The sequence below is a fragment of the Pan troglodytes genome, chromosome 22, assembly GCF_028858775.2.
Source record: "Pan troglodytes isolate AG18354 chromosome 22, NHGRI_mPanTro3-v2.0_pri, whole genome shotgun sequence".
Lineage (NCBI taxonomy): Eukaryota > Metazoa > Chordata > Mammalia > Primates > Hominidae > Pan > Pan troglodytes.
The window spans coordinates 43,727,210-43,755,019 of record NC_072420.2 but is presented as its reverse complement, the minus strand read 5'-3'; the positions used below and the strand labels follow the sequence as shown (position 1 = coordinate 43,755,019).

The following is a 27,810-nucleotide window of genomic DNA, read 5'->3' as shown; positions in this document are numbered from 1 at the left end:
TGGGAAGGCACCGGCAGGGGGCGCGGGTTCCCAGGACCGAAAAGGCGGAGCCTCCCACGCGCACTACGTGCTCCCTACGCGCATGCGTCCCGCCCACGCGCAGGCAGCACCTCGCCTGACTGGGTAGCGCTGCCACGTCGGGGCGGGGAAGAGCGTCGTCGCGTCCGGGTGACGTCTCCCGCGGGCGTCGGCAGGGTCGGCGGCGTCGGCAGCAGTGTCGACGGCAGCGGCGGCGGCGGGTGGGAAATGGCGGAGTATCTGGCCTCCATCTTCGGCACCGAGAAAGACAAGTGAGTGGGAGCCCCCCGCCGGGGGTTGGGCGCGATCGGGGCGCAGGGTGGTTGAGGCGGTGGGAGGGCGACCGGGGAGGCCCAGGCGGGCCGGCGCGGCGGCGGCGGGGGAGGGGCCCGCGGCGGGAAGGAGCGGTGGCCCTTCCGGCCCCTTGCGCGCCCTCCGGAGCCGCCGCCTCGTGGGCCGCGCGGCGGAAAAATGGAGCGGGGAGAATGAATGGGGCCTCTTTTCGGGGCGCCGCGGCCGAGCTTTCTCCGGCCTTGGGGTCTGGACTGGCTGATCGCCCGACGTCCGGGCCTCCGAGTCGCCGGCTCCCGGAAGCCGCCTCGAGCCGCGCTGAAAGTTGCCTGGAGCATCCGGGCCTTTTGGACGTGGACACGTTTGCTCCAACTTTCGGCTGTGAATGTCCTGTCGAGCAAGCTCTGGTACCAGCCTCGCCAGTATTCAGTCGCTTATCTAACTTAGGGTCCTAAGCGTTGGTGTTTTATCCACTTAGCCAGCCTCTTGCCTGTTTAAGCGACCACTGGGCCGGCAGTAAGGAGATATGACAAGAAAAAGTATGGTGGAGACTACTGGATTAACTATCTAACCACAAGAGACGTGATCCGCTCTTAACATACAGGTGCTCCTCGATTTACCATGGGATTGCGTTCCGATAAACCCATCATGAATCGAAAATGCCTTTAATACCCCGATAAACCCATCATCTAAGTTGAAAATTTGTAAGTCGGTGACTGTTCTTGAAGACACAATTCTGATATAAGGAAAAAGATGTTTTGATTTTTTCCTTAAGGTTGCATGCCTTCCCTAATCAATCGTTAGGTTAAAAGCAAAACATTTAATTTCAGCTTTAATTGCCACCTTGGCACGTACTAATTTCCAGTGAGTTGGCTGTAGTTTAGACTAAATGGAATGTTTTCAGACGTTTGAAGGATAATTCTTACTTTGAAAACCTAAAGACTCAGCATCTGGCTTAATCTACTCTTTAGTTATCTTGGCATTCTTCAGTGCCATACAAAGTTAACATGACTTTATGTTTTCAGTGATAAACCCCTAAGTTTGTCATAGATGTTTTTAATGCCACTTTTTTCAAACGCTATTTAAAATGTTTCTCTTTTCCAGGATGGAGTCTATCTTGTAAAATGTCCTCTTCACACATGGTAGAATCTCCTGTGTTGTTTGGATGAGGAGGCTATATTTCTAGCAAAATTTTAAGCCAAAATCTACCAGTTATAGTCACTCCAGAAACATTTAGTGGGGGTCAACTATAGGTCAGTTTCTGGAGACTTAAACATGGGTAAAATTTGGATATTATCCTTAAGGAACTCACGGTATGATCTTGGCGAATGAATAGACCAGCTCTATCGGAACAAGAGGCTCTTCTGAGTTTAGGGTGAAGAACTAACACATGTAGGATCGGGGCATCATTAATTTCGCCTTTTCATATTTGCATGTGGCATGACTTCTGTCTTGTAAAAGTCTATCTCCCTATATTTCTGCTATAAGCAACCACATTTCAATCTATTGGGCTATACTATAAAGGTCATGGTTTTAATTCAGGAAAGTTGATTATTTAATCTAGGTTACTTGTGTTTTCTTTTCAGGGAGACGTGGGGTTTTAGCTTCCAGGAAACAGGATCAACTCCTAAAAAATGAAGCGGATGGTTCATATTAACTTTAATTATTATTTAAGCTAAGAATAAAATATAGATCTCTACCAATTAAAAAATGTTTAGCTTATTATATGTTTGAAGTTATAGATGTTTTCTAGATTCAGGGATATCCTAATAGCTTGTCTGTGGTTTAATTGTGTGGAATAATTGGATATTAATTGTTGAGGCCCAGGGCTTGCCCATTCTGAGGTAGTTTTTAAATAAGCTTTCTTTATTTTTAGATGACTTCCTAAAGATATGCTATTGTCTAATCAAGTTAAATAATCTCAAGACCTGTAAGTTTGCAAATATATAGTCACTTTCCTCTCCTGATAAATTTGGACTTTCCCGTCTTTATTGCTACCTGATAATAAATCAGTGGCTAGTCAGTCTTCATGGTCCATCAGATTTCACTGAGGTTGAGGCCCTTCAATCTTAACTCTGGATTGACTGTTTAAAACATAATGGCACTTGGTTAAAAAAAAAAAATTGAATTTTGAACAAAGTCTGTCCGGTAAGATGTCCTAATTCATCAGAGATCGGCTTCCCTCCCTGACATTGCTGGCACACAGGCATGATTGCTGGTTCCATTGGATATGGATCTGGATTGTCAGCGTATTTGAACAGTATTAAGGGAGGGTTTTGCAGTAGAGACAGAAGGTGACGTAAGGTGGTTCCTAAGGTGGGTTCGGTCAGTCCCCTAATAGTTTGTTTTCAGTGTATTGAGACCAGGAGAATTGATTTACTTCAGACCTATTTTTTGAAACTCCCTGTTGGTCTGGTGTCAGGCGTTTAGAGAGACTCTGAACTTCGTTTTCTGTTTTCCTTAGATAATGATAGCACTTCATGAGCACCATATGTGAAGCACACATACGTTCTGTCTGACTCTCAGAACAGTGCCACATTGGCATTGTCATCATTTACAGATGACATCTGAGAGCTAGGGTGACTTGCCCAAGCCCAAGCAGCTGGTAGCAGAGTTGGGATCTTAACCCTCACCACACCGGTGTTTTCAAGAGAGAACTTGGTCGTGGAGAACTGGAGAACAGATACTGCCTAAGTTACATTTAGTTTTAGACTAATTTAATACTCCATTTAAGAAACAAACAGAACAGCTGTGCAGTTGGGAAAGTGGAGGGGATTTGAATGAGGAGGAGGCGGGTTAGAGTTAGAACCGTCTTTGCTGAACAAGTAGTGTGTTTGCAGAAAGGGAAGTTGAAGTTACGTTGTCCTAAAATACAGCAAGGAAGAGGAGGTGCTTAATATCACGGAAAAAAGTCTGTGTCATGTTTCTGTGAGGTTAAAAGTAATTTGATAGTGTATGTCATGCTGCTGACATATTTCCATGTGTTTGATATCTTCCCAGCAAAATAATCAGCTCTCATTTTCCCTTACAGAGTCAACTGTTCATTTTATTTCAAAATTGGAGCATGTCGTCATGGAGACAGGTGCTCTCGGTTGCACAATAAACCGACGTTTAGCCAGGTTTGTTTGCCTTTTTTTTCATGTAAATTATAAAAACTTCATGTTCTTTTCAATGACAGTTAATTTCTACATATTAAGCAAGTCATTTTTTCTCTCGTAGTTGTATTTTCCATTTGTGTTCATAAGTGTGTTCTTTTATTTAAATAATAGTGAGGCAGGTGATTCCACTTCCAGTGGAAGGTCTGAGACCACCACTCCTTGTTTTTATCATTAGAGAAACTTTAAAAATCAGTTTTTGATGTTTGTGTGTTGGCTGTGCCTGATATTTGCTGCCCTGCCATCTTCCCTACCCCCTCTGATAGACATGGGTCCAGAGGGGGTGGCCGTGCCAGCCTTGGGTTAGCCTCCTCCAGGCACCAGTGGACACGGAGTGGGCTTTCTGCTCTTTGCTGTCTCCAGACAGTAGAGGTGATGGAGCCACCTTCCAAGCTAGCGTGATTGTCACCAGGCCCATCATGCTGCTCGAGCTTCTCTGGCTGCGTCCTCACTTTCACATCCCTAGCTGAGGAAACAGCGAGTCGCATCACGTCATGGAAACATGAAAAATTAAGCTGAAAGGTAGAAAATGGGCCGTAAATTGCTCTTAGCGGGTCTGTTTGGTTAATTGAGGAGTGCCTGTTATCTTGGGCTTAGATCCGCTCTGAGTTCAGTTCAATCAAAAGTTGTGATTTTTGATAGTTTTATTTTTGGTTAATTGAAGAAAAGGCAAAGGTTGGTACACTATAAAGGATCACTTACGGATTAAAGGGAGAAGGCACCTCTAATCGGAGCAGAAAACTTGTGCCCACGTTGATGAGAACATTTGAAATTTGAAAATCGATGCCCAAGTCTTTCCAGATGGAGGGCTGGGGAACTCCTTCCAACCCACCCTTGAAGTCTAAATGTGCAGCCTCTGAGCTGTTGAGTAGCTATTATGCGTGGTCCCTGGGAGCTGCCAGGCTCTGCCTTTGAGCTCACATCTGTCTGTATACGTTTTCCTGTAAGCATTTAAGAAAATCTACCACTTTGTATAAGTGAGCTGGGAGAAGGAAACATGGGTTTTTTCCGGTTGAAGCCCATGGACGACCCCACAGCACACAGTGTTTTTAGAAGGGAAGAGGATGATGGCTTTTCCCTCCATTATGCTAATTACCAAGTGGTTAGTATAATAGCAGTCTGTCTTTTGATAGCTCTGAACATGAGTTTCTTTTTACAAATTTCAAAATCTTGGAGAACTAGCTTTACATTTTCTGTGTATTGTAATTGTTTTTTCTTTAATGTTTTGATTTATGACCCGAATCTCCCCTAACTAAACCGGTAGCCATGGATTGTGGTATAACCAAGCATCTTAAGTGACCACCCAGTTCTTTGATTTTGGGGGGTGTCCCAAGTGTTGGGCTGAGAGAAATCAACTGTTCCCTATTCTAAAAGTTTAATCTGGCTGGAGGCACTTTCTTTATGTTTTTCTGGATCATAGATTACCTGAGAATGTGAAATGTGAAGTTAATTTAGGCATTCCAGATCAGTGCTGGGGAGAGCCCATTGGAGCTCGATGGGGTCAGTAGTATGTGTCAGCTTAAGCATCCTAGTTTGATGCGTGGGTTTGTTTTGGTTGGTTTTAGGCAATCCTAGCCACCCTTGGCTTTCCCATTAGACTGCATTGCCTCTTTACGTTAAGCTTCCTTCATTAAATAGCCACTGCCAGAATACCTGAGTGAGACCAACTGAATTTTACTGTTGAATAATTGGGCTCAGTTTAGCTTTTCATCAGGGTTGTCATGGTACGGTCATTTCAGTTCAAAGCCGAGTCAAGTCAGCTTTGGGAAGCCTCCCAGGCCTGAGTTCAGTTGACTCAGGGCTGTACTTGACGGCTTATGGAAGAAACGGGGCCCTGATGCAGGTCTGAGTGGTTCAGTGTGGACAGTTTGTCAGACCTCCCTCATAGGTGGGGTGGGCTTCCCAGCTGCACACCTTTGACTGAGGGACTCTTCATACAACCACTCCCCTTTAAACAGAGCTAGAAATGGAGCTGGCTGGTTTTATAAAACCACCACTTACAAAACTGCTTCACGTGGATATTGTTGAGACTAAACATTTATTTTTCTAAATCATGCGAGTGATTGCTTTAGCTTGTAAATCTCTAGCATAATTCAGGGTGGGTTTCTTTATAAGCTGCTTACAGTGATATGGACATTAAGATTCATGTAATATATTAGCCTACTAACTTAAACATGGTTTGTTTTTTCAGACAACTTGATTTTAAGAAGAACGGTACAGTGTAAGGTTTCAAGTCTGCCTGATCCAGTTTAAAGCACAAGGGCTAAAAGGATTTTTTTTCCTTAAAAGAAGGATCGGAAAAGAGCAAATGTTTTAAGCTATTGTATTATGTAAACAGAGATCCCACCAAGAAAGTATAAATCAGAGCCGGGTGTCCATGACAGTTGACAGACCTGTTTGGTGTGCCTGTTTTGCTAGGAGACCAGAGAACTTGATGTACTGCAGACAGCTGAGTTACGCATTTGGTTTTGAAAAATTATCTTGTGTGAGGAATATGATTATAACGTGAATTTTTCCACATCTTGGTGTCTGCTAGCTTGAAGTACAAGAAAATGTTAGTATTCTACTATTTATCTTGCATTAAAACACTTTAACATTGAAAACGTGGGACTAATCAAAACAATACAGTTTCTTCTTGGTTGCTGGCTGACTTGACCCAAGTCACTGCTCAAACTCTGTTTTCATAATATGATGGTTTTGGTGTACTCTTCAGAAGACAAATGTCTGACTTGCGGGAAAAAAACAAACGTTTAGCCATTTGCAAACAAATTGTCTCTTTGCAATTGTCTAATATATGCACAGCAGCCAGTAGAATTCCCCTTTTTATTTTTTTTTCCCCGCAGACCATCTTGATTCAAAACATCTATCGTAATCCCCAAAACAGTGCACAGACGGCTGACGGCTCACACTGTAAGTCCCACAGTTGGAGAAATTTTTTTAAAACAATGGTGTTAAAGAGCCCACTCTTAATTGAGACAAATAATGTTGGCTTCTGAGCTGCTGACATAGAGCTGTTGCAAACAGGACAAGGTGCTGGAACTCCTTGGCGCACACAGCAAGAACTTGATACTTGGCCACGTTCAGGAGGCTTTTCCCTTCTAGGGAGGGTCACTGGCCCGGCCACCTCCATTGATTGACATTTGTCATGAGAGCAGGTCCGTCCATGTGAAACGGATTTCAACATTTTGAGCCATTCATTGGTCTTTACAGTGACTGAACCCCTGGCCTTTATTAAGTTCTTTGTGTAAAATTAAAACTCTTAGGAATATTAAGGAATCAATGAGGTAAGTTGCCCAGTAAGTGTGGGTTTTATTTCACCATTATAATTTTTCCTCCAGGAAGTGGAGATTTCATGATATGTAACAATTGTATTTCTCTAATACAGTAATTTTTTTCCATCAGTTTATGTAAGCATTATTCTTTCCGAGTTCATTAAAAATTTTCTGCCACATCTAAGAACATTTTGGTGCTAGCCTGGCAAACTATTTGTGCTTTTACCTGAATTGGAATTTTGAAAAGGAGAGTTTTCACGTTCTGTGAGCAGAAGTACAAGATGGGCATATCATGAGACCTCCGTTACACCGCAGTGTTAGGGATTCAAGGCAGCCGCCAACTGAGAAAACGCCTCTGCTTCTCCAGAAAATAACTTGCTCTCTTTTCAGCACTGAATCTCAACTGAAGCACTTGCCAGAGGCAGCCGGTTAAGTGTTTACCTTTAATTTTCCATAATATAAAGTTGTTGCGTTTTGTATTTCAGACCATTGCCCTCTTGAACATTTACCGTAACCCTCAAAACTCTTCCCAGTCTGCTGACGGTTTGCGCTGTAAGTTCATACAAGTTCCTTCCCCGGTTCCCTGGGCTTGCGTGTCAGAGCTCAGTGTCCACTCCATCTGGTCTGCCGTGCTAGTGTCAAGGACCGCGTTTCACTAGAGGTGGCAAGGAGCTTTCGTCCCACTGACCCCACGGAAACCTCTTTTGGAGATTTGAACTCCCACCGTGTGTTAAAAAGGGAAAAAGTAACTGGAAAGGGTGCCCTTTAAAACAGTCTGGAGCTGGGCCGGGCGCGGTGGCTCACGCCTGTAATCCCAGCACTTTGGGAGGCCGAGGCGGGTGGATCATGAGGTCAGGAGTTCAAGACCAATCTGGCCAACGTGGTGAAACCCCATCTCTGCTAAAGATACAAAAATTAGCTGGGCGTGGTGGCGGATGCCTGTAATCCCAGCTTCTAGGGAGGCTGAGACAGAGAATCGCTTGAACCCGGGAGGCGGAGGTTGCAGTGAACCGAGATCGTGCCGCTGCACTCCAGCCTGGGCGACAGAGTGAGACTCCGTCTCCAAAAAAAAAAAAAAAAAAACAGTCTGGAGCTGTTGCTGCCCCTTCTTCCTTTACTTTGGCCGTCATCCTAGAGGGAATGTACTGGAATTAAACGTCGAGTCATATTCTTCCCTCTTAGAGCAACAGAATTTGAATGTTTCTCTCACTTTCTGGAATTTTTAAAAAGCAAACCTTTTAAGTTATTTTTTCAGATTTTATTTCTCATTAGCCTTTTTTCCTTGAACTCCATTTTGGAGTGCACCCTGTAGTTGTAAGAGCATTGTGCTGAGAGCATTCCCCAAATGAGGGTCTGCAGCTTGCACTGACCCCTGAGTTCCTCACCCACCAGCCCCGTGCCGACCCGTCTAACCCGTGTGGGGGTGCTCCACTCAAATAGGCCCTTGGCAGAAAAGATTGTCCGTTCTGTCCACACACTGCCTGGATACAGTCTCCAGCTCTAGGAGATGGAATTGGTTTGCTCCATTTAGAAATAGATCAAAACTGGGCATTCAGTAGATGGTACCAATATCTTCCTGTACTGGGAAATACTAAATTTAGGTTGTGAATATTTACCTAATGATAATTTTTAGAGAAGGAGATATCATAGATGAGTATGATTGGGAAGTTCAGAAAACTAAAATTTGATTTTTACAGCCATCCAACTATAGAATCATTGGAATTTAGTCATTTATGGATAAATTAAAATGAACACCTGGACTCTTGTTAAAATCAAAAAGTCCAAACCAAAGATAGGCACTTCCCATTCACCATTCTGTTTTAAAGCAGTAAAAATTGAGGTGCCCTTGGATATCCACAAGCCTAAATTGTGTACACCCTTGAACCAGAGCCCCTCAGTTAATGGGGTGACCGACATGGGGTAGATGATCCCAGGGGGCATTCCCCTCTTGAGCTGGCCCTGCACTGGGTGGCCTGGGGATTGTGCTTCCTTGCACAGTGGTGCGCATTTCTATGTGTGGATGAGATTTTCTTATCAACTTTTCCTGCCAAGACACTAAATGCTTTTCAGTGCTAATACTGACCTGATAGTAGAGATTTCTTTCCCTGAGTCGGATGGTAGCAGGATTTACTTGGTAACCCTTGGTTTAAAATACCTGTTTTTTTGTTTGTTTGTTTTCTTTTGTTTTTTAAGGAAATAAGATCAATAGGCGGAGGGAAATGTTTCTATATGCACTTATTAAATAATTTTTGTTAACAACCCTGCCCTGGGATAAAAGTGAATGGAAGTACATGACTGAGTAACAGTAATTAATTCTTTGCCCTGATCGTTTATTTGGGGACTGTATATGCTTTCTTGACTGACAATAGAATGTTGTATTAGTTTTCATTGTGTCTTTATTTGCAGTTCACAGCACTTTTGTTTTGCATATGCTACAAACTAAAAGTTTAGCAATTACGTTACATTCCAATTCTGGGGTCCAGATTGTACAAATTAGATGAAATTCTAATTCGTCATTTTAGGAAGAAATCAGTTACCTAAAATTACTGGCTCTTTTTAACATACCCTTTAGTATGTAAAAAAATAAGCTTCAAATGCGTGGGTTAAAGTTAACTATCAATCCCAGTTTGAGAATGATATTTCTGCAAGAAAACTGCTTTATTTTCCAAGTTGTATTTAACATAGGCTGAGTCACAAATAAGTTTTTAATTGTATCTTAATGCAGTTGTCTCTGCCTTTCAGGTCACTTTTGATTGAAACATTTTAAGCAGAATAAATATAGCCAATAATTTAAAATAATCACCCCAAAACCATTTCTCAAACCTGCTAAAACTTTGAGCACGTGAATAATTTTCTCCTCTTCACATTCTTCTTATGTGGGAAGGAAGTGAATTTGAAATATTAAAATCTGCCCTTTGGAATAGGCTACTTTGGCCGTTTGTAACTTGATTTCTACTCGGGGAGGAAGGTACATTCCCAATAGCTTTTCAATTGGGATATCCTGTGATATGATTGACAGGCTGTCCGAGTAGTTACACTTAATAAAATTTGGGTTTGAAAGCAGATTCCTGGAAGTTCAAAAATAACTAAAACAGCCCCAGATAGGTTAGAAAGTGAACTTAGATCATTCTCAGAATTAGAAAATAAGAAGTTATTTTTTATCCTTAAAGATAAAAAGGGGGCCGGGCACGGTGGCTCACGCCTGTAATCCCAGCACTTTGGGAAGCCAAGGCAAGTGGATCACGAGGTCGAGAGATTGAGACCATCCTGGCCAACATGGTGGAACCCCGTCTCCACTAAAACTACAAAAATTAGCCAAGATTACGCTACTGCACTCCAGCCTGGAGACAGTGAGACTCCGTCTCAAAAAAAAAAAAAAAAAAAAGATAAAAAGAGTTTTGAGAAAGCTCAAAGACCCGTGTGCCAGCAGTCAGGTGCCCACGTTGGGTGCACAGGCTAAGGCAGCCGGCCCAATCTGGAAACCAGTCAGGCTTTTGCCAGCCCCTAATCTAGCTGATTGGAACATGTTTGTTGATACACCAGCTCTGTGATTTCTCAGGTTTAGAGAACTCTAGAATTTGATAGAGTGGGCCGGGGGCAGTGGCTCATGCCTGTAATCTCAGCACTTTGGGAGGCTGAGGTAAGCAGATCACGTGAGGTCAGGAGGTTGAGACCAGCCTGGCCAACATGGTGAAACCCCGTCTCTACTAAAAATACAAAAATTAGCCAGGCATGGTGGTGCGCGCCTGTAGTCCCACCTACTTGGGAGGCTGAGGAAGGAGAATTGCTTGAACCTAGGAAGTGGAGGTTGCAGTGAGCCAAGATCGCGCCACTGCACTCCAGCCTGGAGTGGACAGAGACTCCATCTCAAAAGAAAAAAAAAATTAATTAAATTTGATAGAATGATGATGGGGATAGAGTATAAATTTGCCAAATCTACCCACGCAACAGACATGATTTTACCTAATACATGTGAATTATGAAGAATAAACTTAAGAGTGCTTGCGCCGGGCACGGCGGCTCACGCCTGTAATCCTAGCACTTTGGGAGGCCGAGGCAGGTGGATCACGAGGTCAGGAGTTCAAGACTAGCCTGGCCAAGATGGTGAAACCCCATCTCTATTAAAAATACAAAAATTAGCCGGGCGTGGTTGTGGGCACCTGTAATCCCAGCTACTCAGGAGGCTGAGGCAGAGAATCGCATGAGCCCAGGAAGCGGAGGTTGCAGTGAGCCGAGATCGCGCCACCGCACTCCAGCCTGGGTGACAGAGTGAGACTCCGTCTCGAAAAAAAAAGAATGCTTTCATCAGCAAAACATTGTAACATTCCCTTTACTTGAGGGCGTCCACAATACCGTAAGGTTGCGTGAACTGTCCTACTGAATCTTCATGGTTGCTTGGATTTTAATCACATCAGAAGAATTTGAGAGCATACCATGGCTGGCAGTCCATAAAAGACTAGTTAGGAACATCAGCTTTTAATCATTGACCCTGCTTTCAGGTTTCATTTTAAACTTACAGAAGAGGGGAAGACATCAGTGTGCTTATTTGGCCTTTACTCTAAATCTTAAAAGGAAGAAAATTTTAATATTTCTTAGTTTGAGCCCAGGTGCGGTGTCTCACGCCTGTAATCACAGCACTTTGGGAGGCCAAGGCAGGCGGATCACTTGAGGTCAGGAGTTCAAGACCAGCCTGCCAACGTGGTGAAACCCTGTCTGTACTAAAAATTTAAAAAAAAAAAAAAAAAAATTAGCCGTGCGTGGTGGCAGTCGCCTGTAGTCCCAGCAACTCCAGAGGCTGAAACAGGAGAATCGCTTGAACCCCAGAGGTGGAGGTTGCAGTGAGCTGAGATGGTGCCACTGCACTCCAGCCTGGGCGACAGAGCCAGACTGCATCTTGTGGGTGTAAAAAAAAAATTTGTAGTTTGAGAGTCAACTTTTTCCTCACAGTTTCTGAAAATGTGGCCCTTTTGATGCTGATGAAAGCTGGTTGTGATTTTAACACCTTAGTAGCCAGAATCGAGACTGTCATGGGGACATTTAAAATCTCACCACACTTGACACCATTCACAAGTAGCCATGTGGCTCAGTCTCCTGAGTGCTCCTGCAGAGTGCAGCTCTGCCAGGCTTTTCTCTAGATAATCTCGTGTGTGTTACTGTAGCAGTTTGAGTTTAAACACAAGAGTTCACTCGGTTAACATGTTCTAACCAGCAAGATTTCTGTTGTTTGCAGGTGCCGTGAGCGATGTGGAGATGCAGGAACACTATGATGAGTTTTTTGAGGTGAGAGAATTGAACTCTGTGACTGATAGACCTGTTGATCTTCTGTATCTGTTTGGAAGGATTTAAAATGTTTCTCTGCTAATAAACATACATGAGTTATATCTAATGACACTTTGTAATGTATAACGAGTCTTAAACCACTGTGGTCTCCCTTCAGGAGGTTTTTACAGAAATGGAGGAGAAGTATGGGGAAGTAGAGGAGATGAACGTCTGTGACAACCTGGGAGACCACCTGGTGGGGAACGTGTACGTCAAGGTAGGAGCCAGGGCGAGACGGCGGCGTGGCCGCTTAGTGTGCCGGGGCCAAGGCCGACAGAGGATGGGGTGCCTGCCGCCGTGCACCTTGAGATCGTGGATGCTCAGGTGCACAGCAGGGTCGGGTGCACTGGCTCGGCGCCTACCGGCTGCGTCATATGTGGCGGTGGCCAGCCCGCACGTGCGCCCAGCCAGCAGAACTGAAGGACGGACCGTACACCACAGCCTCGTTATTTCAGTGTAGAATATTTAGTACCTGTTGGTTAGAAGCTGTGTGGACTAAGGAAAAGTTAGGTTTACTCACATGTTTGGTTTCTTTTTTTTTTTTTTAGTGAATAAAACTTTATTTGCCTACACAGCCATATTTGCTCCTTTAACCAGTTGAATTTGAAAAATGAAAGCAACATTTGGCAAAATCTTGGACTATCTTGAAGTTAATCTCATTGAAAATTAAAGGATTTTTCAATTATCCTGTAATACTGTTCCACCTTACTATACCTGAGTGTGTATATCTCTCTCTGATACATACTTGGATTGGTAATTGAGAAAGTCTTATTAAAGCGTGGATGGCAAGCACTTCTGTTTTTGTCTTTTCAGTTTCGCCGTGAGGAAGATGCGGAAAAGGCTGTGATTGACTTGAATAACCGTTGGTTTAATGGACAGCCGATCCACGCCGAGCTGTCACCCGTGACGGACTTCAGAGAAGCCTGCTGCCGTCAGTATGAGATGGGGTGAGTGAGGAGTGGCCAGTGACGTGACTGAGCACAGTTCAGGGCCGTGTGCACACGAGGTAGTAAATGTCTCCTTCCAACCCCCCCACAGAGAATGCACACGAGGCGGCTTCTGCAACTTCATGCATTTGAAGCCCATTTCCAGAGAGCTGCGGCGGGAGCTGTATGGGCGCCGTCGCAAGAAGTGAGTATTCCTGTGCCCGTTGTTAAGCTCAGTGGCTTCTTTCTCCCCTCGCAACCCTCCCCCTTCCAAAAAAAAAAAATTTTGGCATAGGTGTCGTTTCTGTTTTTTAAAAGGCAGTGCTTAGAACATAGTACATATTTTTAAATATCCAAATGTCCTCTTTGGAGAAGAATATTCACCTGCACACAGGTAACTTCATTATCTAACTTCTCAAGTAGAGATCAGATCTTAGTAATCAAGCAAGAGGGCAGTTAGCTAGGCAGCCGCGGACATGAGGCTCGTGGAGAAAGTGGGCATGCAGTTTATTCTCCCAGATATTACAAAGAAGAAGAAGAATAGATGTTGTAACCTCCTTTAGATCAGGGATGGCTTCCCTGGGACACATTGGAAGAATTGTCTTGGGTCACACAAAATACACTAATGATAGCTGATAACTTTTTTTTTAATTGCAAAAAAAAATCTCATAATGTTTTAAGCAAGTTGATGAATTTGTGTTGGGCCGCAGGTTGGACAAGCTTTTGCTTTACATATTTCACATGTCCACTGGGGTTTCTTTTGGTTTTGCTTGTTGGTTTTAGGGCATTTCATTATGTCTTGGGATCGCTGGCATCCTCCCTTCGGGACACTGGCAGAATCAGGCCCAGCGGTCACATCTCTCTGATCCTACATTTAAATGTCTGACAGGTCACAGAGCAGAGAAAATCAAGACGTCAGAATCGAACTGATTGAGTTCTGAGTCTGGAGAGGTTCTCATCCCTCTTCTGTTAAACATGGACTAGTAAATAGATGGGTGGCAATTGTTTTATTGTCAGCATTCAAGAAGCATAAGAGAAAAACAGGCCTGCTCTCCCCAGCCCAAAAACCTGATGGACACAGTAGCTATGAGCGCCTGAAGCGTGGGGTCAGTGAGGGTTGAAGATGGTATGTGTCCCCCTCATTTTGATTATGATTTCCTGTGACCATTTGAGTTGATTCTAGAAGAAGACAGAAGATGCAAGGTATTACACCTGTTCACTTCTAAGTTGCACATTTTTTTCTCCTGAAACTTTTAACACCTGAAATCAGGGTGCCTCTCAGTCACGGCGTGCAGTCTCTTCAGCAGTGTCTTTCCTTATCAGTGCCGTTGGCTTGAGGAGCTGCGCGTGTTGAGAGAGTGGGTGTGGTTCTGTGCTGTGTGCCGTGGTTTGGGTGGCATGGTTTTGTTTCTTTTCCTTGGTTGCAGGCATAGATCAAGATCCCGATCCCGGGAGCGTCGTTCTCGGTCTAGAGACCGTGGTCGTGGCGGTGGCGGTGGCGGTGGTGGAGGCGGCGGCGGACGGGAGCGTGACAGGAGGCGGTCGAGAGATCGTGAAAGATCTGGGCGATTCTGAGCCATGCCATTTTTACCTTATGTCTGCTAGAAAGTGTTGTAGTTGATTGACCAAACCAGTTCATAAGGGGAATTTTTTTTAAAAAACAACAAAAAAAAAAACATACAAAGATGGGTTTCTGAATAAAATTTGTAGTGATAACAGTATTCTTGGTGTAACTTATTTCTTGTGGAAGTTCTTTAAATTTCTTTTTCTTTATGAATCTGCTAGTCATCTTGGAGGTAAAGATTAATATCCATCCACCACTTTGAGTATAAATGAAATCATATTTTTTATCTTAGGGCATGAAATAAAACACATACCAGGTGAGATCTACATGCTGAATAATCCAGAATTTCTCGAGGCTGTCATGGAAAGCCTTTTGGGGTTTCTTTTCTAACTGGTTAGTGAAGAAGTGCTTAGCTATAATCAGTAGACATGCTGTAGACTGCACTGATGTTGGGAAGAAGGCTGATCTGTGGTGAGACACAGTGGGTGGGCCCGACCCATGTTACCTTCTCGTTCCTGCGAGTTTGTGTCAAGAACCCAATGTGTTCGTGGGAGGGAGCAAAGTTCGGGGATTACAGGTGTGAGCCACCGTGCCTGGCCTCCCTGCAGCATTCTTTTGCTTGCTGTTGAGTCAGGAGGCCTAACAAGCTTACCATATGCATGTGTTTGTAAGTAGATAAGGATCATTTTAAATATTTCTGAAACCATGATTAATGGGGTCATTGCCCTGCTAATTGGAGAAAATCTGTTGCCGTCAAATGAACTGAGTATGGGGAAGGGATTGGTGTTGCGCCCACGGCAGTGTCTAAAGGGGTGATGGTGGTCACTGCCTCTTTTCTAGTTCAGGATTGAACTAGAATTTACCAAAAGGGAATAAACCTAAGAATGATTTCTGGAAAAAGTCTCAATTCAAAGTACAGAGGAAGAATAGAATCATAAAATCTGATTCTCGATCCTGTGCGATGGAAGGTAAGACTTTGAGTCTCAGAACACTAACAAGCCACGCGGGACGTGGCTATGGACGGCCCTAAAAAGCACTTTATTCCCAGACCGTGAATTTCACATTCCACGTACATTTTACCAAAGACGGGATCAACATAAGATTTCTAACTTTTAATTTGCCAAGTGGGACTTTTTAGCTTGCTCTCAAGTTTCACCATCATTTCATGAAGTAAAAGTTCTATTTTGGAAATATCTAAACATACATGACAGTAGGGAATGCGGCAATAAAGCCCACATGCTTTACCCGGCGCACCCAAGTTTGCGTCCCTAACGCAGAGGACCCAGGAGAGGACAGCCCTCGAGCGTGTTCCGTGTTATGATGCTCCCTGCAGTGGCTTGTTATTTCATGTTTCCCAGGCTCCAGGGGTTCACAGCCACCCAGTGGCCAGCACCGCCAGGACGCTGGGACATGCATGCACACCGCGGGGTGAGCAAGACACAGTGCCTGCCTGGCGAATGCTGTGCCTCTGCCCTGGAGAAGCGGGGCTCAAATCGAAGCAGCACTTCCTAGGAACCACCACTCCGTTCCCAGAGCTCCCTTCGGTCCCGATGAGCAGCCTGGGAAGTGAGAGGTCCAGGGGGGTGGCGGGGTTAGAATCTCAAGGGCTTTGGAAATAGCAAAGCTGGACCAGGGCGTGGGGGCATGGAAGGTAAATTTTACCTGCCCTGAAAATCCAGACACCAGCAAGGGGAGTTGTGGTTGACATGGGACAAAGCAGGAAGAAAAGGGACCTCTTTAGCTCTTTATCCCAGTTGACCCACGCAAGCTCTTGAGAAATAGGAGAGTCTCGCTCTGCAGAAGAGGGAACCGCTTCAGAGACCCTGAGTGGACCAGGCTGTCCCAGTGTGCTGTTCGCTGCAGGTGACAGACAATCTAACAAACTAGCTCCAACAACGAGAAGATGTGTTGGGCCGGGCGTGGTGGCTCACGCCTGTAATTGCAGCATTTTGGGAGGCCAAGGCGGGCAGATCACGAGGTCAGGAGATTGAGACCATCCTGGCCAACATGATGAAACACTGTCTTTACTAAAAATACAAAAAAAAAATTAGCCGAGTGTGGTGGCACATGCCTGTAGTCTCAGCTACTCGGGAGGCTGAGGCAGGAGAATCGCTTGAACCCAGGAGGCAGAGGTTACAGTGAGCCAAGATTGTGCCACTGCACTCCAGCCTGGCTGATAAAGTGAGACTCCGTCTCAAAAAAAAAAAAAGATGTGTTGGCTTCTGTAATTAGGCCCAGTGGCCTTGCCCTGCTGAGCTCTGGTCTGTGCCGTGTGGGTTCCACATAACATTAGGCGAATAGCGAGATGGCCGATGCAGGCCATGACAGACACCCAGCATCTCGGTCTCATAGGCCCAAGTTGGCATCACTTATTTTTCCAACCTGAAAAAAAGGTCAGCTTCCAAATTCTATGAGCTGAGTGTGATACTGATGAAAATGGCCCACAAAACTACAGGGGCCTCCCAGTTCTGAATATGGATGCAAAACCCCCACATCCAATATTAGCAAACAGTCCAGCAGCGTGTTAAGGTAAATCTGCCACCAGTGGGTGTGATTCAATCCAGGAAGTCAAGGATGAATGCTATCAAATACTTCATCTGTTCTAAGTTTTCTTACGTTGTTTATTTTATTTTTTGAGATGGAGTCTCACTTTGTCACCCAGGCTGGAGTGCAGTGGCACGATCTCAGCTCACTATAATCTCTGCCTCTCCAGTTCAAGTGATTCTTGTGCCTCGGCCTCCTGAGTAGCTAGGACCACGAGTACACACCACCATACCCGACTCATTTTTGTATTTTTCGCCATGTTGGCCAGGCTGGTCTCGAACTCCTGACCTCAGGTGACCCACCCACCTCAGCCTCCCAAAGTGCTAGGATTGCAGGCGTGAGCCGCTGTGCCCAGCCAACATTGTTTCTTATGGTTCCCCCAGTTATGCTTACGTTGCATCTCTTAGCTGGCTTCCATGTCTGTTATATTTTTAATTAGATGTATGATACATACAGCAAAGTACCTAAAAGCTAAACCTGGTTTAAAAGATAATTGCAAGGTGATCATCGTGGTCAAGAAGCAACACAAAGCCAGCATCCAGGCCAGCCCTCCCCGGCCATAAAATTCTTCTTCCCCCTAAAAGAAACAACTATCTTGACGTTTGCAATTATCATTTTGTTTTGCTTTTACTATTTTACAAACTACATATGGTTCACTAAACATTACAGTTTTGCCTGCTTTTAGAAGTGGAATCATGTATGATTTTGTCTGGCACAGCTTGTCCACAATATTCAAGTGTGTTGGGTGTAGCTGGCCTAAGATTTGCAGCTGGTGGGTGCATCAGTCTGGAAAAAGCAAAGAATACAGCAGTAAGTAATGGTGCAGGTACAAGTGAGCAGCTGCAGCCGGGAGACAGGTGCGGAAAGAGGAGGAGGAGGGCACGTCCTGGCGCGTGGAGCAGTGAGGGCAGATTTCCTGCGGCAGGAACCAGGAACACACTGGGGTTGTCAGGAAGGACTAGCACCAGGTCACAACAGCCCTGAAATCCCAGGACTCAAGTCCCGCTCACCTACATGCCTGCCATCGGTCCTGCAGCTCAGAGCTGTCTTCACGGGGGCCAGGCTGACAGGGCAGCCCCCACCCAAAATGCTGCCAGCTTACAGGGAGGGAGGGAGAGAGAGGGGTGATGAGAGAGAGAGAGACTTCTTGCTGGCGCTCTGGCCCCTGACCAGAATGACCTGCAAGCTGCACATGCCACTGGGTGAAACCAGGCCCACAGTCACTCAGGACTGAGTACTGGGAGGCCCCAGAGGGAGGGACCCTGGGCATCCTTCCCCAGGTGTTGAAGACGTGTGCTGGGAAGAGATCAGGAAAAGGTTGGGGAGGACATCAGGGAGAGCTCTCACAGGGCCTCATGGGCCATGGGAAGGACCTGGAATCTTTTTTTTCCCTAGAAACAGGGTCTCATCATGTTGCCCAAGCTGGCTTCAAACTCCTAGGCTGAAGCCATCCTCCCGCCTCGGCCTCCCAAAGTGCTGGGAGTACAGGTCTGAGTGACCACACGTGGCTTGTCCCTGGAATCCCTAAGCTGAGTCGTGGGAAGGGTTTGAACAGGAGCATAAAGAGCTCTAATTTATATGCTTAAAGCAGTTTCTCACTGCAGTGTGAGGGACAGACTGCAGGCCGGGCAGGAGTGCAGAGGAGAACCACACAGACAGGACTGTCCAGGCAAGAGCAGAGGGCGGCTTGGACTGTGATGGGCTTGGGGTGGTCCTCTCCGCTTGGTTTGTAAGCTGTTCTGGTGGGGTGCAGTGATGGGTGACTGTGGTTTTAATTTTCGTATTTCTGATGGCTGGCACTTTTTCCTGCTGTTACCATTTGCATGTCTCTCTGTGAAGCCGGGTTTAAGTCTTTTGCCTATTTTAAAATATCGAGGCTGGGCACAGTGGCTCACGCCTGTAATCCCAGCACTTTGGGAGGCCGAGGTGGGTGGATCACCTGAGGTCAGGAGTTCGAGACCAGCCTGACCATCGTGGTGAAACCCCGTCTCTACTAAAAATACAAAAATTAACCGGGCCTGGTTGTCGGGCGCCTGTAATCCCAGCTACTCAGGAGGCTGAAACAGGAGAATCACTTGAACCTGGGAGGCAGAGGTTGCAGTGAGCCGAGATCACGCCCATTGCACTCCAGCCTGGGTGACAAAAGTGAAACTCTGTCTCAAAAAAAAAATAAAAATAAAAAAATTGAGTAGTTTGTCATTTTCTTATTTATTTCTAGATGTTTTTTATATACGGTGGAGATGAATCTTTTGTTGACGTGCGTTGCAAATATTTTCTCCCAGTCTGTGGTTTGCCTTTTCTCTCTCTAAATGGTGTCTTGATGAAAGCCTGTTCTTAGAATTCATCTAAGTCGATTTACCCATCTTTCGTCTGTACACGGTGCTTTTTGTGTTCCATGTAAGATACTTCTTGCCTCCCTAAGTTCCTGCTGATATTCTCTGTCTTTGTTGTAAGCCTTATATATATATATATAGTGTGTGTGTGTTTGTTTGGTTGGTTGGTTTTTTTTGAGATGAAGACTTGCTCTGTCGCCCAGGCTGGAGTGCAGTGGCACAATCTCAGCTCACTATAACCTCCACCTCTTGGGTTCAGGCAATTCCCCTGCCTCAGCCTCCCAAGTACCACAGGCGCCCGCCACCACGCCCGGGTAATTTTTGTATTTTTAGTAGAGATGGGGTTTCACCATGTTGGCCAGGCTGGTCTCAAACTGCTGACCTCAAGCGATCCACCTGCCTCAACCTCCCAAAGTGCTGGGATTATAGGCGTGAGCCCCCATACCCAGCCTGTTTGCTTTTTGTTTTGTTTTGTTTTGTTCTGTTTTTGAGATGGAGTTTCACTCTTGTTGCCCAGGCTGGAGTGCAATGGTGCGATCTTGGCTCACTGCAACCTCCGCCTCCCAGATTCAAGCAATTCTCCTGTCTCAGCCTCCCAAGTATCTGGGATTACAGGCGCATACCACCACGTCTAGCTAATTTTTGTATTTTTAGTAGAGACAGAGTTTCACCATATTGGCCAGGCTGGTCTTGAACTCCTGACCTCAGGTGATCCACCCGCCTTGGCCTCCCAAAGTGCTGGGATTACAGGTATGAGCTATGGTGCCTGGCCGCTTGTGTGTGTGTGTGTGTGTGTGCGTGTGTGTGTTTTGTTTTTTTTGAGAAGGATTATCGCTCTGTCGCCCAGGCTGGAGTACAGTGATGTGATCTCAGCTCACTGCAACCTCTGCCTCCCGAGTTCAAGCGATTCTCCTGCCTCAGCCTCCTGAGTTGCTCGAACTCCTGACCTCAAGTGATCTGTCTGCCTCGGCCCACCAAAGTGCTGAGATTACAGGCATGAGCCACTGCGCCCAGCCTGTTAGCTTGTTTTTGAGACAAGATCTGGCTGTGTCGCCCAGGCTGGAGTGCAGTGGGTGTGATCTCAGCTCACTGCAACCTCCATCTCCTGGACTCAAGCGATCCGGCCACCTCAGCCTTCCAAGTAGCTGGAACTACAGGTGTGCACCACCACGACTGGCTAATTTTTTGATTTTTTTTTTTTTTTTTTTTTTTTTTTTTTGTAGAAACAGGGATTCACCATATTGCTCAGGCTTGTCTCAAACTCTTGGGCTCAAGCCATCCTCCCACATTGGCCTCCCGAAGTGCTGAGATTACAGGTGTAAGCCACTGTGCCCAGCCCCCGTCATAAGCTTTAATATGTTCACTTTCACATTTAGCTCTAGGATTTGTCTTCCTTTTGTTGTTGTTGTTGTTGAGACAGGGTCTCACTTTGTCACCCAGGCTGGAGTGCAGTGGCATAATTATAGCTCACTATAGCCTCAAACTCCTGGGCTCGAGTGATTCTCCTACCTCAGCCTCCCATGTAGCTGAGAATACAGGTGCAAGCCACCATGCCCATCTAATTTTTTTTTTTTAAATATAAACAGGGTTTCACATGTTGCCAGGCTGGTCTCAAACTCCTGGCTTCAAGTGATCCACCGGCCTTGGCCTCCCAGAGTGCTGGGATTACAGGCGTGAGCCACGCATGCAGCCACGTTCTGTGTCGGTGTGAAATCAGCGCTTTCCTACATGGATATCCAATTGCTCCAGCAGCATTGATTGTAAAAACAACCACCACCTTTCCCTGCAGGACGCGGCTCCCTCTGTGGTAGTCCCGTCACCATATGCAGGTGGGTCTGTTCTTGGATTCCCTTCTGCTCGTGGGTCTTTTGCACGTCCTTGTGCCTGGGGTATATTTTGAATGAACAGGAGTCTACAGGGGCCGGGCACGGTGGCTCATGCCTGCAATCCCAGCACTTTGGGAAGCCTAGGGAAGTGGATCAGCCCAGGAGTTCAAGAGCAGCCTGGGCAACATGGTGAAACCCTATCTCTACAAAAAGTATTTAAAAACCAGCCAGGTACAGTGGCACATGCCTGTGGTCCTAGCTGCTCAGGAGCCCGAGGTGGGAGGGTCACTTGAGCCCAGAAGGTTGAGGCTGCAGTGAGCCAGGACTGCACCACTGCACTCCAGCCTGGGCAACGGAGCAAGACCTGACTCAAGAAAAAAAGAGCCTGTGGGATTTGCTGTTGCGTCCAGTGTGGGCTGCGAGAGAGAATTCAAGGATGCCTCTGAGGGTTTTCACCTGAGTAGACTTTTTTTGCCTTATCAACTTTATATCTGACAAAGCAGATTGGAGAACATGAATCTAGATTTTAAGGCCCAGAGAACTTGTAAGGCCATCCCTGTCCATGGTCTGACCCGGGACTGCCCACCTGCGGGTCAGCTTGGGCCCACACAGCATGCAGGGACGCTGGCCCTGTGCCTGCTTGGGGGTAGGGAGGGAGTGAGTCCCCAGGGCTCGCGCCATTTAAACAGATCAGCACCCTGCAGTGCAGGCATCTGCACAAGTCAGCGCCGGAGCCTCGGCATGACGCGGTCAGACAGGTCACACTCCTCTCCAGGGAAGGATGGGGGGCGGGGGGCGGTGAGGAGAGAAGCCAGGAGTGGCCCCTCATGGAAACATGACACTGTTCCCGTGTTCCCTCACCCAGAGTGGGCTGGGCCAGGCATCAACCATGCCAAGGCTGTCCTCCCGCACCCTGAGGCCACTTCCTTAGTGCCCACTGCCACCCCTCAGGCTCCTCCTGGTTCCACGGACAGTTGGCTTCTTCCCCAGGAAGGTTTTGAACCAGTGAGATCCATGCAATAATCAGGTTAACTCAAGCGCCACCCGGCAGCCAAGGCTGACACGCCGCGCCGCCTCCCCGGTCTCGGGAGCTCCCAAGCGCTTTGCAAGAGATCAGCTGAGACCCATGGTGGCCTGAAGCCGCACAGTCTGGAAAATATGACTCCCCTCCCATGGCCGGGCTCCCCTCCCACCGCCAGGCTCCTAAGAGAAAACATGGCCTAAAGCTGAAACCGCCTTCTCCTCTCCAACGCCCAGAGAAATTAAAGTCCAAGGTCTTTTCTTTCTAGCACGTCCTTTGTGACAGAATCTTCTCAACCAAACAGTCCCGAGACCGCCCAGATGGCTGTCTTCCCATGCCCGTGCTCCAGGGGCAGCAGGACAGACCTGGAAACCGAGTCTGCAGGTCTGTGGAGCTTTCAGGAGAGAGCCGGGCCTGGGCCCAGCAACCCAGCAAGTGAGGTCACCACCCAGCCTCGGCCATCTTGCCAGGGGTTCCAGCTGACTTGTTAGATGGCATGGTGTGGCTCTCAGCAAGGAAGCCAGCCCCTCACCCCCCTGGGACTCCCCCTCAACAGGGCACCTCCCTCTCAGCAGCATTCCAGGAGCAGCTGGCCTGTTCACACAGCGGGGCATCCTTGGAGCCTACACTCCACCCCACGCAGCCAAACTCGATTTGGAAAACGCCTACCTCCAACTATTCAGGCACCTCGTCAAATCCCAGGTCTTTTTTAAAAAATAAGTTGAATCAGCCAGGGGCACGGTGGCTCACGCCTGTAATCCCAGCACTTTGGGAGGCTGAGATGGGCAGATCACCTGAGGTCAGGAGTTTGTCACCAGCCTGGCCAACATGGCAAAACCCTGTCTCTACTAAAAACACAACAATTAGCCAGGTGTGGTGGGTGCCTGTAATCCCAGGGAGGCTGAGGCAGGAGAATCGCTTGAACCTGGGGGATGAAGGTTGCAGTGAGCCGAGATTGCACCACTGCACTCCAGCCTGGGTGACAGAGCGAGATTCCGTCTCAAAAAAAATAAATAAATAAAAATAAGTTGAATCAGCCGGGTGCGATGGCTCACACCTATAATCCTAGCACTTTGGGAGGCTGAGGTGGGTGGGTCACCTGAGGTCAGGAGTTCAAGACCAGCCTGATAGGCCGGGCATGGTGGCTCATGCTGTAATCCCAGCACTTTGGGAGGCCGAGGTGGGCGGATCATGAGGTCAGGAGATCAAGACCATCCTGGCTAACATGGTGAAACCCCGTCTCTACTAAAAATACAAAAAATTAGCCGGGTGTGGTAGCAGGTGCCTGTAGTCCCAGCTACTCAGGAGGCTGAGGCAGGAGAATGGCGTGAACCCGGGAGGCGGAGCTTGCAGTGAGCCGAGATCACGCCCCTGCACTCCAGCCTGGGTAACAGAGCAAGACTCCATCTCCAAAAAAAAAAAAAAGACCAGCCTGGCCAACATGGCGAAACCCCATCTCTACTAAAAATACAAAAATTAGCCAGGCACGGTGGAACGCACCTGTAATCCCAGCTACTTAGGAGGCTGAGGCAGGAGAATAGCTTGAACCCGGGAGACGGAGGTTGCAGTGAGCCAAGATTGCACCACTGCACTCCAGCCTGGGCGACAGAGTGAGACTCCGTCTCAAAAAAAAAAAAAAAAAGTTGAATCATAGGAAATTGCCATTTTTTTGTGGGTCAAAAGGTCACATTTCAGCAATTTCACGTGGTTCAAACTGGGGCTGATTGGCGTCGTGGGAGAACCACAAAGTCCCATGGGTAAGAGTGGGCCCAGGAGTCCCGCCGCCTGGTCTCACCCAGCTCTGCTCCCTGTTCCTGCACACTCGTCTTTCTCTTCTGTAAAGGGATGGTCAGGTGGTGCCCCTCCTTCAGTGTTAGGAAGATCCTGTCAGGTAACACAGGTGAAGCTCCCAGAGCAGAGCCTGGCACATCCGCAATCAGTGCATGGCAGTCAGTTGTTGCCGTTGTCGGTAGCAATAGCATTAGTAACTGTAGCCGGGTGTGGTGGCTCACACCTGTGCTCCCAGCTACTTGGGAGGCTGAGGCAGGAGAATCACTTGAGCCCAGGAGGTCAAGGCTGCAGGGCGCCATGAATGCACCACTGCACTCCAGCCTGGGAGACAGAGCGAGACCCTGTCTCTAGAAAAATGAAAGATACAGGCTGGGTGCGGTGGCTCACGCCTATAATCCCAGCACTTTGGGAGGCTGAGGCAGGCGGATCACCTGAGGTTGGGAATTCGAGACAAGCCTGACCAACATGGAGAAACCCTGTCTCTATTAAAAAATACAAAATTAGCTGGGCGTGGTGGCGCATGCTTGTAATCCCAACTACTCGGGAGGCTGAAGCAGGAGAATCGCTTGAACCCGGGAGGCGGAGGTTGCAGTGAGCCAATATCACACCACAGCACTCTGGCCTGGGTGATAGGGTGAGACTCCGTCTCAAAAAAAAAAAAAAAAAAAAGAAAAAGAAAAGATACAGTATTAGTAACTGAAGGTGGGATGTGGGGGTGTGGGGGTGGGGCAGACACGCAGAACGGGGAGCAGGAACTCTGCTTGCCCAAATGCAGAGTGGAGAGATGGCGTGAAAGTGAGTGAGTGCACATGTTACTCTCGGAAAATGACACAGCGTTGCTGGAAGACGTGCAGCCAACCTGAGACACGGACCGCCTGCATTCCTGGGCCAGCAGACTCGCTCCTCAAGTCAAAAGGAATAAATGTAACCAAAGAAGTGTGAGACTTACATACCCCAAATGCCAAAACACCACTGAAAGAAATTAAAGATCCAAGCTCCTCCTGGACGCCTGGGCTCAGGAACCCTCCCCTCAGAACGATCTTGGCCACCGACCTACACAAATCCTCCCCTCCTCTCATACCCAAAGGGCATTGTTGCTATAGTGCCAGCCCTTCAGCCCCTCGGATGCTCCAGCTCCTTATTCTAGAACTCTCCATCAGCAGTTCTTTCTCTCCGGTGACGCTGCCTGTCCATGGACCCACCAGCTTTTCACTGTCCCTGCCGCCTGCTGCCCATCCTTCCCGCCCCGCCCAGAGCAGATCCCTGCAAACAAACGCAGCTCAGCCTCCCGTCTGTGCCGTCTCCCACCAACACACTCAGACAAAACTTCACTCTCACACGTAACCCAGCCTGCAAACAGCCCCAGTCCCAGTGGCTCCCAGCAAAGGGCATTTTGTTCTTGCCCTGCCGGGCTCTGCAGGGCTGGGCCCCGGGCTGCAGGTTGAGGTCAGGGCCGCTGTCCCTGAGGTCTCAGCTGCAAACAGGCACACTCCCTTCTGCTGTGTGTCCCAAGGAGTGAAGCAAACCACGGCTCAGCCCAAATCCAAAGGGTGGGTAAGTTTCCGCCACTGCCGTGACTTGGGCAGGGAGAGAGAATCTCGTAAACACACACGACCATCTCCAGCGCTCTTCCCCTGCCCTGCCACGCGGGCCACTCACCGCAGCCAGAGAAAAGCACAGCCGTGCTGCCAGGGGCCTGGGAAACTCGTGAATGGAAATTCGCGGGAGCCCTCAGTGCTGCCCACCTCTCCCTCCTCCTTCCCTTCCTCTTCCTCCTCCTCCTCCAATCTCCTCCAGTTCTGAGGGCCCAGCCTTCCAGCCACCAGGGGATGGTGCAGGCCCAGGCCTCTCCCCTCTGCTCGCCCCCCAGTGGGGTAGCGGTTTATCCTCTGTCCACTCATGACATGTGCACTTTCTGCATACGTGTTATACTCTGAACAAAAGTAACAACAACAAAACCCTCCATCAGCTCGGCCTCGCTGTCCACTTGCTGCTGACCAGCTGTCAGGCCTATTCCTTTGAAGAAACAGAGGTGATTAGAAGGAAGCTCTTCCACCTTGTCCACAGGACGCCAGCATTCCTGCATCTCTGGCTCTGAGCTCCTTCCCAGTACAATGTGGCTGGCCAGGCCCTCCTGGGGGCTCTGCTCCTGCAGTGCCTCCTCTCATGTAGGCAGACACAGAAATGAGGCAGAGGCTAGAAAATGATGAGGGCCGGGGAGATGTGTTTTTCTTTTTTCTTTTCTTTTTTTTTTTTTGAGATGGAGTTTTGCTCTTGTTGCCCAGGCTGGAGTGTAGTGGCGCGATCTCAGCTCACTGCAACGTCCACCTCCCAAGTTCAGGCGATTCTCCTGCTCCAGCCTCCCGAGTAGCTGGGATTACAGGTGCCTGCCACCACAACCAGCTGTATTTTTTCTTTCTTTCTTTCTTTTTTTTTTTTTTTTTTTTGTATTTTTAGTAGAGACGGGGTTTCACCATGTTGGCTAGGCTGGTCTCGAACTCCTGACCTCAGGCGATCCACCCGCCTTGGCCTCCCAAAGTGCTGGGATTACAGGCGTGAGCCATTGCGCTGGCCAGTTTTTGTATTTTTAGTAGAGACTAGAGACGGGGTTTTGCTATGTTGACTAGGCTGATCTCAAACTCCGGACCTCAGGTGATCCTCCCACCTTGGCCTCCCAAAGTGCTGGGATTACAGGTGTGAGCCACCCCACTTGGCCATTCGTGCACTTTCAGTGGTCAGGTGTAGCTTTTTCGTTTTAAAATAGGACCTACGGCTCACATTGATATAACTAAGTGAATAAATAAATGAGGGAGAAGGAAAACTCTAATAATGGAATGCCAAATGGTACATGGAGGAGTGATGGGCTTAGGAAAACCACTATTCAGCAACCATTTTATTTTATTTTATTTATTTATTTACTTTTTTTTTTTTTTTTGAGACGGAGTCTTGCTCTGTCGCCAGGCTGGAGTGCAGTGACACAATCTCAGCTCACTGCAACCTCCGAGTCCTTGGTTCAAGTGATTCTCCTGCCTCAGTCTCCCGAGTAGCTGGGATTACAGGCACGCACCACCATGCCCAGCTAATTTTTGTATTTTTAGTAGAGACGAGGTTTCACCATGTTGGCCAGGATGGTCTCAATCTCTTGACCTCGTGATGCGCCCGCCTCAGCCTCCCAAAGTGCTGGGATTACAGGTGTGAGCCACAGCTCAGCAACCATTTTAATAAAAATCAATTCAGACAAAATCATCAGTAAGTGTTAAAACTAGAGAGTGGGCTGGCAGCAGTGGCTTACCCCTGTAATCCCAGCACTTTGGGAGGCTGAGGCAGGTGGATCACCTGAGGTCACGAGTTCGAGACCAGCCTGTCCAAAATGGTGAAACCCCGTCTCTACTTAAAAAAAAAATACAAAAAATAGCCAGGTGTGGTGGCGGGCACCTGTAATCCCAGCTACTCGGGAGGCTGAGGCAGAAGAATCGCTTGAACCCGGGAGAGGGAGGTTGCAGTGAGCCGAAATCACACCACTGCACTCCAGCGTGGGTGACAGAGAAAGATTCTGTCTCAAAAAGAAACAAAACAAAACAAAACAAGTTAGAGGAACCAGAGAGACTGAGTGAGTGACAGATTCATACACCACACCTGCACACGTGTGTGTGTGTGTGTGTGCATGTGTGTGTGTGGAGAGACAGAGAGAGAGGGAGCAAACGTAGTAAAAACTTAACATTTGAAATAACAATGAGTTTCTGATAATAG

At 47.4% G+C, this 27,810-nt stretch overlaps 1 protein-coding gene across 4 annotated transcripts; it reads left to right on the top strand.

Annotated features, from left to right (window-relative positions):
- The first annotated feature begins 42 nt into the window (after positions 1-42).
- On the top strand, positions 43-14,702 carry U2AF1 (U2 small nuclear RNA auxiliary factor 1). Of its 4 annotated transcripts, XM_063803497.1 has the most exons (9): positions 43-290; positions 3,341-3,428; positions 6,308-6,374; positions 7,222-7,288; positions 11,967-12,016; positions 12,174-12,272; positions 12,869-13,002; positions 13,094-13,186; positions 14,409-14,702. In XM_063803497.1, exons 5-9 carry the CDS (start codon positions 11,987-11,989, stop codon positions 14,554-14,556), a joined length of 504 nt encoding a protein of 167 aa, XP_063659567.1. In that variant the 5' UTR covers positions 43-290; positions 3,341-3,428; positions 6,308-6,374; positions 7,222-7,288; positions 11,967-11,986; the 3' UTR covers positions 14,557-14,702. The 4 variants fall into 4 exon arrangements, with proteins under 4 accessions (XP_063659567.1, XP_001137466.2, XP_003319151.1 ...); XM_001137466.5 differs by lacking the exon at positions 6,308-6,374; XM_003319103.4 differs by lacking the exon at positions 7,222-7,288.
- Positions 14,703-27,810: the final 13,108 nt, after the last annotated feature.

What these genes read in the sequence shown, in the direction of transcription:
- U2AF1 (XM_001137466.5), top strand. Translation starts at nt 247, where the DNA reads ATGGCGGAGTATCTGGCCTCCATCTTCGGCACCGAGAAAGACAA. An exon ending in ATAAACCGACGTTTAGCCAG is followed by an intron (nt 3,429 to 7,221) that starts GTTTGTTTGCCT and finishes TTTGTATTTCAG; the next exon opens with ACCATTGCCCTCTTGAACAT. An exon ending in TGCCGTCAGTATGAGATGGG is followed by an intron (nt 13,003 to 13,093) that starts GTGAGTGAGGAG and finishes ACCCCCCCACAG; the next exon opens with AGAATGCACACGAGGCGGCT.